This window comes from Dipteris shenzhenensis, chromosome 11 (assembly GCF_047967505.1).
Source record: "Dipteris shenzhenensis isolate YYH24624 ecotype China chromosome 11, Dip_SZ_1.0, whole genome shotgun sequence".
Lineage (NCBI taxonomy): Eukaryota > Viridiplantae > Streptophyta > Polypodiopsida > Gleicheniales > Dipteridaceae > Dipteris > Dipteris shenzhenensis.
The window spans coordinates 43,927,740-43,941,434 of NC_141606.1; the positions used below are offsets into that span (position 1 = coordinate 43,927,740).

The following is a 13,695-nucleotide window of genomic DNA, read 5'->3' on the forward strand; positions in this document are numbered from 1 at the left end:
CCCCCTTAAGTTTTGCAATATATTTTTGCATACAGGGCTCAAGCTCAACAATTGTAGCTTAGCCTAAGGTTCAACATTTTTCTGGCATAGCTAGGGGTTGGAACAATACTTGTGTAGAATAAATATGCCTAGCACATAACTAGAAACACAGGAGGGGACATCCAATAATATTGACACCACAATGTACCACCCAAACCATAAGCAAAAATGCATGGCCACAATAGGAATTCTACAGCTTTTTGTCTCAAACCCAAATGAGAGCCTTGAATCCTAACATTCACCTTTATAAGAATCATTGTTAAAGACCCTCTAAGAAATGATCTACTAAAGAATCCATGCTGAGATTTAGTGTTTTCCCCTAGGCAAAGACAAGAAGTATATAAGCAAGGTAAAAGTATAGCGCAAAAGCTGACAAGTTTGTTGTTTTGTAGTGAGAAACTACAAAAATTCATAGATTCAGAGAAGAGTGAGAAATCTTGCAATTGAATATTCTTGCTTTTAGGCTCATTAGAAGCATGATTAAGGTTTCAAGAGTCATCTAAGCTAAGAGGTTATCTCCCCCTTCAATGTTTAATTAGCAGTGGTTGGCTAGGGGGCTCATTTGGTCCTACGCCTCCTATAGGGAGGAGTTAGCAAAATACTTGTCGATTTTGTTGTACCAATTTCTGGGTGCTTGCTTTAAGCCATAGAGACTTTTCTTGACATTGCAAACTGGATTCTCTTTCCCTAGTTCAATATAACCTTCTGGTTGCTGCATGTAGACTTCCTCATCTAGATGACCATTGGGAAAAGCATTCTTGACATCTAGGTGTGGTACACATTCCATCTACTGAGTGTTGCTAGTGATATCAAGAACCGTGTGGAATCCATCTTTGCTATTGGAGCATAAGTCTCATCATAATCTTGACCATATTGTTGTGCAAACCTTTTGCAACCAATCTATCTTTGTATCTTTCAATTCTTCCATATGGATTGTACTTCACTTTGTAAACCCATTTGTTTGCTATGGCCTTCTTTCCTGGTGTTCTTATACAAAGCTTCCATTTCTTCATTCATAGCAGTTTGCCATTCTAGCTTGTCAACTACGACTTTGAAGTACACTTGCTCTTCTGTAGCCATAATGGTAGTCATAAGAGAAAAATGGGTGGTTTCAACCTAAATTGCTTTTCCTTTCCGAGCATATGCTAATCTTCCTAGTGGTCTGCTTTCCCTAGTAGACCGTCGGAGTCATTGCTCTTCTTGGGGTGTCTCTGGCAATTCTTACTCTTCTTCATCAACCTTTTCTCTAGATGACTGAGTAATCGATGTGTCTATCTCTTGAGAATTTGATATTTTCCATTCCAATTCTTCATAAAAAATCACATCTCTAGAGATGATGACCTTTCGGTTGATGGGATCATACTTGCATGGTTTGCTCTCTTCACGGTAGCCAACCATGATGCATTTGTGTGACTTGATGTCCAACATTCTGTGATGATTGTCATGTATGTGGGTAGATGCTATGAGGATGCTATGCAACCAAATATGTGGAGATGCCCAATGCGTGGCATGTGTCTAGTGAATGCTTCCTAAGGTGTCATACTTTGAATCAGTTTAGTTAGAAGCTAATTAAGCAAGTAGTTTACAGTGGCAACTGATTCGGAAGGTGCTTTTGACTAAGCATTGCTCTAGCACTATCTGCTAAAGTTCCATTCTTTCTTTTAGCTCTTGCATTCTGTTGAGGAGTATTTGCATAAGTGAATTGTCTTTGAATGCCATTACTTCTATAAAAGTTCATGAATGCTAAAGACATGTATTCTTCTCCTTTGTCTGATCTCATGACTTTGATCTTTCTGCTTATCTAGTTCTCAACCATGGTTTTGAATCCTTGAAACGTGGAAAAAACTTTAGATTTCTCTTTCAAAAAGTAGACCCAACAATATCTGCTATAGTTGTCGATGAAAGTCAAGTAGAAAAGTGAACCATTGATGTTGTGGGTCTGTGCATAACCCCATACATCTGTATGAATTAAATTAAGAATACATCATGCTCAAGAGGTGTGGGTCAATGTTTGCTTGGGTGTAGCCAATTGCGAAACTATTTTTGGGGCCATTTTGGGGCCGCGATGTGATGCGTTAGTGGGTGAGGTTTTGAATTTTGCACGGACCCACGCTCTCGCCGTAATTTTTTTCAGCATCAAGATTTCTACACTAACATAATAATGAGACACAATCTTATCATTGTCAATAGTATAGAGCTCGACACATGGCACTATATGCATTTACTCATGAGCAGAGAGACTATTGCTCTTCCTCGGGCCTAACTACATCACACAGCTTTTGCCTTGCCACCTGTCATTGCATAGCTTTGCCATCTATCACTACACAACACAATCTTTTATTGCGTTGACCATCGTGTTGGTTCAAATAATGATGTTGGCATGGAGCGACCACCATGTTGGCTTGACTACAACACAAAACTTTTGCCTTACCACCTGTCATTGTGCAGCTTCGCCATCTTTTACTGTGCAACACAATCTTGTGTTGCGCTGACCACCATGTTGGTCCAAACAATGATGTTGGCATGGAGTGACTACCACATTGGCTTGACTATAGCACAAAAATTTTGCCTTGCCACCTGTCATTGTGCAGCACCATGCTAGTTCGAGCAATGATGTCGGCATGGAGAGACCACCACATTGGCATGAAGACCACCATGGCATGTCAATCCCTAAAGGGGACCCCTCAAGGTCCATATCCGCAACCACCGTGCTGGTTGTTGGAGCTGTTATACTTCTAAAACAAGGAAAATAGTCTTATTTTGGAGCTATTTTAGTCCTATTAGTCCTTGTGCAACAATTTCTCAACCACCGCACTAGTTCTTGAAGCTATTTTAGAGTTCTCTCCAAGTGCCTGACGGAACAACGATGATGGACATTCGTAGCTGAGAACGGGATCAAATGCAATAGACCTAAAATCCATTCTGCAATCCCCCCCTTAAGACCTGTTTCCCTTGGCTCCCCATCTTGCACCTCCCTTGGTCATGGCTATGGATGGTGGAGTGTTGCAGGATGGAGAGCCAAGGAAAACAATGGATCCCATGACTAGGAAACATTATGAAGGGGCATCGAGGTTGTAGCAGAAGATTCATTAGAGGGGTGGAAGGGGGCTTGGAGAGTGTGAAAGGGGATAGGAGAGGGATTTTCCTAGGTGTGGTGAATTGTTTCTCTGCCCTTAAGGCCTTTATATAGCTAGACTTTTCGCCCTCCCACTCTTTTCCCATTCATTTATTATGTCAGTTTGTGCAACTCTCGGTGCTTATCACTGCTAAGAGCACACAATCCACCCGCTGGATTTTGCTAGTAGCCCAGCCTAATGTAGGCAGTCATATACATCATCGTCTAGCCATGACGTGCGACTAGATGGTTGCCATGAGAGAATTTATTAGTAATCAAAGCCAAGAGCATAATAACTCAATGGGATGAGGGGGGAGGAGCGGTGGCACATGTACCCAGCTTGCTGGTAGCCCAACCTAGCATAGGCAGTCATACACATCATCCCCGGGGAATTCACTCTTCATCAAAGGGGGACGTCACCTGCGTGCATGAACTTCAAGAAAACCCCCTATTTAAGATCCACGTAGGATGATAAAACACCCCTATTTAAGCTTATAAGATACCACCAAAATTCCATTATGTCCCCCCCTTTCCTTAAATCTACATTCTCTCTCAAGCATTTAGATTACACAATAAGCAAATTTCCCTATGACTATTTAAAACCATACACAAAATCAAACTTGTTTAGACTAGTTACCCAAGGTAACCTATATTATGTCCCCCCTTCTTAAATATGACATGGTCCCCCTAGCTTAAATTCAATATTGGGGAAAAAAAAGGGCCCCCACCCCTAATGTATAAGCTTATGCCTCATTTCAAAAAAGCCCCCTATTGTACACTCACGTGATATCATAAGTTTCCCCCTGTGAATCCCCCGGGACATCATCGTCTAGCCATGACATGCGATTAAATGGTTGCCATGGGAGAATTTATGGATCATCAAAAAATTCTAATAGTATGATATGTTCTTATAGTCTAACTTTAGCTTAATCCTAATATGAGCATGCAAATTAGATGGTCCCTCATGCAAACTTATTGTTATTACAGTTTGGTTCTGGCTCAATGCTAATCTGAGCCCGTGAACTAGATGGCCCCTCATGCAAAGTCATTGTGATTATAGTCAATTGTCTTAAAGAAAGGCAAGATCAAAGCAGGGCATCAAATTAGCATTGAGTCACTTCATCAAACTGTAATAACAATAGTCTCGTCATAAGTCATTACAGTTTGATGAACCGACTGAATGCTAATCTAAGCTTGTGAACTAGATGGTCCCCCATGCCAAGTCATTGTTATTACAGTCTGATTCCACCTCAATGCTAATCTCATCCTGTGAATTAGATGGTCCCTCAAGCACAATCATTGTTATTAGAGCCTGATTTCAACTGAATGCTAATCTGGACCTATGAATTAGATGGTTCCTCATGCACATTCATTGTCACTAAAACAAGTGCGGTGGTTGTTTGGGATTAGTATACTGTTTGGGATTTACATTTTCCCTTATTTTGGGATTTATTGATTGGGAATTACGTGGTATATGACCCAAACAGTAGGAAAATTAAATTTAACTAATTTAAGTATAAGAAATACAGTAATTTCAACAATCGAGCTGGTCAACTACTAATGTATGTACAACCACACCGATGTTTGAGATAAACCAGCCATTGTTGCATGATGTTCCAACCACCAGGCTCGTTTTGTAAAATAATAATATCTTGATGTTCAATTGCGAAATATATTGCTGTTACTTTCTATTCAACCACACTGGTTCAGGACAATCACATAGCTGGTGTTTGAGTTGAACCAACCACGGTTGCTTGGTATTCCAACCACCGAGCTAGTTTAGGACAATCACATTAAGTCCAAGCCAGCTTGGTTCTGGTGTTTGAGCTGAACCAGCCATGGTTGCATGATATTCCGCCACCAGGCTAGTTTAGGACAATCACATTAAGTCCAAGCCAACCTAGTAAATTATGCCAAAGCTCAATCACAAACAATTACCAGGCTGGTTTAGGTAACCACTGATGTGTATTGTATCAAAAATTAAAACAAGTAAACTATCCCAAAGCTCAATCACAAAAAACCACCGGGATGGTTTAGGTAACCATTAACCTGCATTGTATCAAGCGACGTGTGTATGATGTGCTCTCACCAAACATCTTGTGTCCCGTTTGATTTCTATATATGTCCTTGTTATTTAGAGAAGCTCTTGTATTTTTGTGCCAAAACGTCACCACTATTGCAATGACTTTCACACTTAGGCTGTCTCTCCTTTTCTTGTGTTTTGTTGAAGCCCATATACTACTCGGATTGGGATGATTGGGCATTGCTTCTACTCTTCATGCATCTCCCCGAGGTGTTGGTAGGGTTGTAACTCTATGAAATTTAGGGTGTAAGCTAAAGCTTGGGAAGACTCGAGAATGGTATTCACCTGAATGGCATGATGTTGCTTCCTCGAATACTACCACCAATCATGACATCACAACTCATGTTCTTTGCTCTGATGGTAAATTATGATAAAATGTGTGCATCTGCAACTTCTTCCTGCTGCTGTTCTGCAAGGAGTCTTCTTTTTTCTCATTGTTTCTCCCTTCGCAAACGTTTGCAAAAGTATCTTCCATTGTCGTTTCGATACCGCACCATTTCTTTCCTCGACCCGCAGTTTGTTCCTTGTGGCCTGACCAAGCTTTTCAACTTTCTTATCTCACAGTCTCTGTGTGCTTCTCTAGCAAGCCATGGTGAGCTGCATGTTACCAAACCAAAATAGAGATAAGCTAGCTTGTGAGGGGAGCAAAGAATAGAAGACAACTTACCCGAAAGATGACAATGCCAAACCAAAGATGTCACAAGGTCACATCGAGCTGCGTGTGGGTTGCAAGGCAAGGGCGGGTTGGAAGTACTTAATCTTCCAAGATTTGATGGGTGAGAGGCCTGAAAATTACAAATTCGTGGGAGTAGCTAAATTTTTAGCCCGCCAGTTTTTCCCCCGCCGACAATACATGTTAGCAAAATTGGATATCCCAAACAAGTGCAATGTGGCCTCAAATGCTTCAAAACACAAATAGGCCAAAGGGCATGCTATCGGGTTTGATGATGTGTATTATAAAATGCAATGACCTTTGGCATGCTTATGAGCCATATAGCAAGAAAGTGCATGGAAAAAGAAACAATTCAAAATTGTAAATAGTATTGGATTTATTAAAAGATATTTGCACATGCACAAATTGCACATTTTCAACTTCTTCCATTTTAGGGTGAATCTAGATACTAATACCAACAACTATCAATATTTGAAGACCACCATGCAGCAGTCCCACTAGTTTGGATTCCAAAATTTCAATCTGTTTTGGTTTTCAAGAAATCAAAAAAAAGTTATGGAGCGTGCCCTCAAATGGGTGTGCATAACTTTAGCACAACATTGGAGGCCCATTAATCCATGCCTAATGTTCTCATTTAGGTGTGTCCTTAGGTTGAGGAGAAGCTCACCTAGTGTACTCAACAAGGCCTTGAGGGCTAAATCTTAGGGAAGCGAGGGGCTCTTGGATGCATTTTAGACACATTTCAGATGGTCACAATGCACATCAAGGCCTGCGGTCAGCTGGAATTTAATTCCAGCTGTCCGATCCTTTGTACTTCCTACGAGGAAGTTGAAATCAATGCACTCGCAGGTGAAATCAATGTCAAAATTCTGGCTGTGCTTCGTTGGCTATTGGAAGTCCTGTTGAAGGTCACTGTCACACATGTCGTTGTTCAGTCATTTTCAAGGCCTCCCACGAGGCCCTCGACGTACGGGAAAAGCATGAAGTTGGCTTTTCTCCCAAAATGAAAGTGGCTCGCGGTGGACCGAGCCACTTTCATTTTGGGGAAAAGCCTCGTTCAGGCTTTTCCCTCATAAGCATTTGAGATGCATTTCCCAACCATGACATAACGTATTCAGGAAATGAATTGATATATACGTATGTTCCCGTTTGTCCATTTGTTTCTTATCCGAGACTGCGCTTTTCCCGAAGGCTGCTGAACGCTGCTTCCCGGTCGATGTTGGGTGCCCACTACAACTCATCGTCTTCCTCCAAGCTTCCCTAACCTCTTCTACCACCATATATCCTCTGCTTCTACATCCCGCCCGCCATGCCTTCTCACAACATCACACTCCTCAGCAGATGGTCCAGCATGTTCTGCCTTCGTGTGCTGATCGCTCTCAGAGAAAAGGGGATCGAGTTTGAGTATCAGGAGGAGGACCTGTTTAATAAGAGCCAGTTGCTGCTGGATTCTAATCCAATCTATAAGAAGGTCCCCGTCTTGATCCACGACGGGAAGCCCCTTTCCGAGTCGCTTATCATACTTCAGTACCTCGATGAAGAGTGGCCCGCGAAGAGATTGCTTCCGGAGGGTCCCTACGAACGAGCACTGGCGCGCTTTTGGGCAGACTTCGTGGATAAGAAGGTGAGCACAGAATGGTCGGATCTTTGGTATCTTTATTTTTCTGCACATTTAAGCACGAAATCTTATTTGCAGTTGCGTCCGGCTAATATTTGGTTCTCCATTTATACAAGTTAAGCTCCTAAGTCCCAAGGATTAAGTATTCAAATTGTTCGTGTTGGGTGCTCGTAGATCTTTGACGGAATCCGTGGGATTATGAGAAGCAAAGCAGGCGAGGGTGAAGAGGAAGGTGCGAAAGTCTTAACGGAGAACCTAATCGCTCTAGACAAAGCCTTCCAGGACTTGAGCGGTGGGAAGCCGTACTACGGAGGCGATTCACTAGGCTTGGTCGATGTCACCCTTGTGTCTTATATGGAATGGCTCAAGGCAATGGAAGAATTGAGCAGTTTCAAGTTTCCAGATGAGAGGGAATGCCCTCATCTGAACGCATGGACGAAAAGTGTGGGAGAGTGTGAAAGTGTTAAAGAAGCCATGGCATTAGCCCCTGCTCACAAAGTATTGGAATGGGCACGCGAGATTAGGAAAACACGTATTTGAGCTTGAGTAGGAAACACATTTCATACGAGTTGAGTTTTCGCATGACTGCTGATAGAGGAATTAGAACTTGTTTGAAAACTTGTTTGAAATAGGTTAACTTAATAGTAAATAAAGTTTTACAATTTTGCATGGAATGGATAGATCCACTTATCATACCCACTTGGTATGGAAAGCCTAGGATGGTTGCATGTTCATCATTGGTGGGTGTTCGAGTTAGGCGATCAGTTGGGTCGAGCAACCTTCTAACTCGAGCACTCTGTATCGAGCTTTTAAGTGTAGCCTCCCCTTTTTCACCTTTACTCAAAATTTTTAGGTCTTGTCATCCAAATGTAAACCAATTAACCTTATTTGTATAAAAAAAAATTGTGTTCAGGTTGATGAGTGACAAGTTTTAAAGCCTCGGCTCACTTTGTGTTTGACTCACAAGGGTTCTATTTTACTTGATGCATTTCATGTGTCGGGACATGAAAATAGTTAGAATAGTTTATAAAATAGGGGGAAAGAGGATGGGGGGGGGGGGGGGGGGGGAGAGAAAAATAGGGTAGAAATAAAAATAAATACTGACTTATTTTTTGTGTACCATCATGCATCACTAACGTGACTATCAAAACCCAACCATTTCTTAGTTACTAACACATATGTGTGTAGTACTACACTTATGTGGTGTTACCACCTTGTTTCTCTTTTTGAAAAACAAAGTTTTATTACAATTACATAATCAGAGGCTAGTGCAGTAGCAAGGCTCTGAACTAGGTTACTCACATTTTGCCTTTATTTTTTCGTTTTTAGAATTAATTGTTAGGTCTTAGAATTTGTAGAACAAAGTGACGATATGCATGCAATACTTAATCCAAATGTTTACACAATGAAATCTTCAAATGAACCAGGTATTTCAAAATATCAAAGCACCACAAATTGTAGAAGAGAGAGTTGAAAAATTCATAGGATTCATTGATAAAAAATGACTTGTTGACTAGAGGCTCATCCCTACGGGGCTTGTTGCCTTGTACAATATACTGTGATCCTACTACCAACCCTAACACAACTGTGTGATAACACTGACATAGAGAAAGAGCCTCAAGGACTCGGACAAAGAGAAGGAGAACTCGTGCCATGAACCATTTCTATAAGGATCGTGCTATTGCCACAGTTTAGTGTCTTGAGCTCTTCTTGTCACCTCATGTCTCTAGAAGCCACACCTTTGCTCAGAATTGCCATGCTCACATTTCACCTTGTACCAAGTGTCCATGCATGCACCAATCGACCAATCACGTACAAGATTGCTACCTCTGTAGTGCTTACTGGAGTCACCCCAATTTCCTTGCAAGTGCCACGTCTCATCCATGCCAACAATCCATGAGCCACGCCACTCGACCAATCAATAAGCTCACATGTCAACTAGCTTCTTATATGTCCACGCCACTCGACCAATCAACAAGCTCACATGTCAACTAGCTTCTAATCAATGGGGTCCTGGCCTAGTGGTTAAGGTGGGTGTGTGTGTGTGTGAGTGTGCGTGAGTTCAACCCTTGGCTAGGCCTTGGCGGCACTGCAATATTAAAAAAAAACTAGCTTCTAATATGTCCACGGACTAGCATATACCATGTCACCCTAAAGTGTGAGGTCTCCACCCCATGAGGATCAAATTCCAACAAACCCCCCTTGAGCTAATATGGGGAGAATGAGGGAGCCAACATAATTCTCAAGATAACTATCAATGGGACAGAAAATGCTCAGAACTGGTAATCAACACCTTAAGAGCTAATTAACTCAAGCATGTGAACACCATAAGCACCTAACAGTAAAACTAAAAAACAAGTGCAAGACAAGTGCACCGAAAGAGTATAAAAAATGCACAATCATAATCAGAGAATGTTGCAAAGTCTGCATGGTCCTCGAAGGATGAAGCTTCATATGCCTTCGTTTAGAATTACTTGCCTTTTGGACTTTTCGTTTCACCAACAATGATCCTCGTCGTGCCTTGGCTTACCACAATTTTCTTCTTATTCTGATTGTCTTTCCCTTTGACTGCATATGCTTTATCGAATGTTGGTAAGATATCTTCACGTCTTTCTTCAGTCAAAAGAAGGGCCACACAATCAAGAAGCCTTAGAATTCTCTCATCAAAATATTTTGAGGGTAAGGCCTTTAGAAGAATGACCTTTTTGTCCTCCACTTCCACGCCTGAGCCCAGGTCATGCAATTGCCTAAGGAGCAACCGCATCTTATTGAGAAAAGTTCCCAGATTCTCGTTGTTCTTCATCTTTGTATCAAATTGTTCTTGTTTCAAAATTTCTTTCGAATGTTTCATGCATAACCCAAACAGTGTTTCTAATATTCTTCAATTTTAGGTAGCGATTTTCTTCACGTCAACATGGTGGAAATAGTTTGGTCCAAGTGCTCACTCCATTGAGCCAATTGCCTTGTCATTCTTCTGGTACCACAAGGCTTTTTCTCTTTCATCTTCTGGCTTCTTCTCTGTTCCATCGAGTAAGCTTCATAAACCCTTTTGCATCAAGTAGAGTTGAGTCGCAAGCTTCCATGAGGAAAAATTATGACCAGTAAACCTTATGAGTGAACTTTCTATTGGTTTGTCTTTCATCAACGTTTCCATGTTCTCCTCCTAGAGTCTTCCAATCAATGTCTGAAAACAAACTTAAGATACAATGTCAAGTGCAACTCTTCTCCTACAACCGCCTTTGTTTTTCATTATTCTACAAACTCGTGGAAAACATAGTACTTTGTCCCTGTTGCAAACTGACGGTCTCGACATGTATGACCAAGACAAGCTCCCATGCACAACCTATTGCCTACAAAATTGAATAGTGAAAAGCTCACAACAAGTGCTCATAGGACTCGCTATTGTCTTGGCACTGATACCAATGTTAGATTTTAGAGTTTGTAGAACAAAGTGACAATATGCATGCAATACTTGATCCAAATGTTTACACAGTGAAATCTCTAAATGAACCAAATGTTTTAGAATATCAAAGCACCACAAACTGTAGAAGAGATAGTTGAAAAATTCACAGGATTGCTTAATAAAAACTAATCCTTAATAAAAACTGACTTCTCGAATAGAAGCTCATCTTTACCGGGCTTGTTTCCTTCTATAATAGACTCTGACTCTACTATTGACCCTAACACAACTGTGTGATAACATTGACATGGAGAAAGAGCCTCAAGGACTCAAACAAAGAGAAGTAGAACTTGGAAGGGGTTGCAAGGCATATGGTTGAGAAGATGGATGCTGACAAACAACTAATAGGAGGAATTTTTCAATATAACATTAGAAAAAAAGCACTTAGTTCATAAGTAAAGAGGGGTGTTTTTATTCGCAGGGAAATTTTAGTTGAGGGGTTTTCTTAATACCCCTTGAATGCACGTGATACAAATAATTTCTTAGTAGTGCACCCCCTGAGCCTCCACGCTCACATCTCTGATCAGTGTTGCATGTGCATCATGGGCCTCTTGCCGCAACCGTGTGTTGAGTTCCTCCAAGCTCTTCAATTGGGCACATAGAGCTATAATCTCGCTCTGTAGCTCTAGCTTGGTTTGCGGTCTTTTAGTTTCTAGACGTTGGACTTGCTCCAACCGGGCTACATTCTCTTCACAGAGCTACGCCACTTGTTGCTCGAGTAGTCCATGTGCACCCTCCAATGCCCTTGATGATTGTGACTCGGTGAATGTCACTTCAGTATGACCATGCGTACGCTTGTCCTTATAAGAGGAGAAGTCCACCTGGATACCCTTAATGAAGTGCGATATAAGAATTTGGCAAAGTTTATCGCCACTTCATTATGGTGTGGCACCTTCCCATATAGCTCAATATATATTTGCCTGGCATTTTTCCGAATTTGTTTGTGTCGGCAATTGGCTATCTTCCATCACCAGTGCTAGTCCAAAGCTTGGGTTGGTGTGCTTCCATCTCCCTTTGTTGTTTTTTATGTCTCCTCGCCTAGCTTCCTGAGGCTACCTCTTCATCGGCCTTTAAGGGCTGGATTGCCAAAAGCTCTTGTTTGGAGACTAGCTTGTTCACTTCTTTCCATTGCATGCCTACAAAACCAATAGGCCCCATGGTGTTGATTGCTAGTTTGTATGTGATACTTACTTGGGCCACCAACTCAATATGTATTATGTCACTACCCTCCTCCAAAATCCAGGGTATGGGGGGACAAGGTCCATATAGAATTCAAAAATCCAGAGTATGGGGGGATAAGATCCATATAGAACATGCATGGATTTCCTTTAAAATTTTCAAATATGCAAAGGAAAAATATGAAAATCTCATGTCCCCCCTCCCACAAAATATAAGGCATATACCTTGAAAAATATGCAATATTTTAAGATTTATACATATTTTTCAGAATATGAGAGGCCCAAGGGGGGGGTCTTTTGGATGGGGGGGGGGGAACAAAAAATACATTAAAATATGAAAACCCATATCCTTTCAAATTAGTGTAACTTTTTCATGTGTTAGCTAAATTGCAAGGTGTAGACACATATTTGAAGCTCTTTTAGTGTAGAACACAACCATGTTAATTTGACTAATTTCTACTCATTGCATATTTTTAAATTCATCTCATACTCAAGATTTTGATAGGTTTTTGTTACTAAAGGGAGTTGACCCCCTAGGGATACTTATTGACAATATCTTCAGATAAAAATTGAATTATTAAACATATAGACCTCCATGATGAGCGTACATGATGCTCAGCACATAGAGCCTCTTGTTGCATCAATGGATGCTTGCATGCTCTTCTATAGCCTTCCTCCTCCTTGTGTGGAGAAGGAGTATTCTCTCCTTGTGACATTCTCATAGGAAAGTTGTAAGTGCAGTTCAGATAGTGTAGTACAGATGAATGCTCAGAGTGCAATGGTATGCAAAGTCTGCATGCACCAAATTCAAAATTTTTGAGTTCAAGATGTGTGAGTTAGGACACAATGCAAATGTCACGTGCAATCTGCTTGATGAAAGATTCATGAAGATGTTACATATGCTATGCAAAATAAGTTATAACAAAACTACTTTAATTGAACAAAATGTACATGTTGCAATCTTGGATAAATGCTTTCAAATGTTGCAATATTTCCATAACATAAATGGCCATAGATCCACAACATAAATGGAATATTTTCAAATTATAAATTCTTTCAAGCTCAATAATTTTGTTTTTGAACAAGAAGTTTATTACGATAAGTTTGACAGACACATGGTACCCCAAAAATATTACAAGGCAATAAATGTGGCTTAGGTTGCAAGCCTAAGGGCAAGAGGCATATCTTCCATAGGCCTCATAGCCTATTCTCCCTCACATTCTACTCTCTTTAAGATATCATTGGTCTATGCAGTTGGCTTTCTCTGATCGGCAATGCGATGCATCATTTGTTCCTGCGCATGATTCTTAATGGCATTAATGACATGAGAGGGAGGCATTTTTTGATCATTCTCAAGATAACCCCAAGCATCTTCAAAAAATTGAATCATCCCAACAATGATCCATCCCAATGCATAGGTATCTGCATGGCATGTATATCTGTCTCTTAAGGCTACTTCTTGTAGCTTGAGTGCAAGCCACTTTTTTCGCCCATGCTCTTCCTCTTTCCTACAAACTCTCTTAGCAAAG

At 40.9% G+C, this 13,695-nt stretch overlaps 1 protein-coding gene across 1 annotated transcript; it reads left to right on the plus strand.

The window, feature by feature from the left end:
* Window positions 1-7,084: 7,084 nt before the first annotated feature.
* LOC147897051 (glutathione S-transferase U20-like) lies at window positions 7,085-10,484 on the plus strand. The gene is made up of 3 exons (XM_087381754.1): window positions 7,085-7,534; window positions 7,703-8,074; window positions 10,420-10,484. Exons 1-2 carry the CDS (start codon window positions 7,220-7,222, stop codon window positions 8,066-8,068), a joined length of 681 nt encoding a protein of 226 aa, XP_087237880.1. The 5' UTR covers window positions 7,085-7,219; the 3' UTR covers window positions 8,069-8,074; window positions 10,420-10,484.
* The last annotated feature ends 3,211 nt before the right edge of the window (window positions 10,485-13,695 follow it).

What these genes read in the sequence shown, in the direction of transcription:
- LOC147897051 (XM_087381754.1), top strand. Translation starts at nt 7,220, where the DNA reads ATGCCTTCTCACAACATCACACTCCTCAGCAGATGGTCCAGCATGTTC. An exon ending in CAGACTTCGTGGATAAGAAG is followed by an intron (nt 7,535 to 7,702) that starts GTGAGCACAGAA and finishes GGGTGCTCGTAG; the next exon opens with ATCTTTGACGGAATCCGTGG.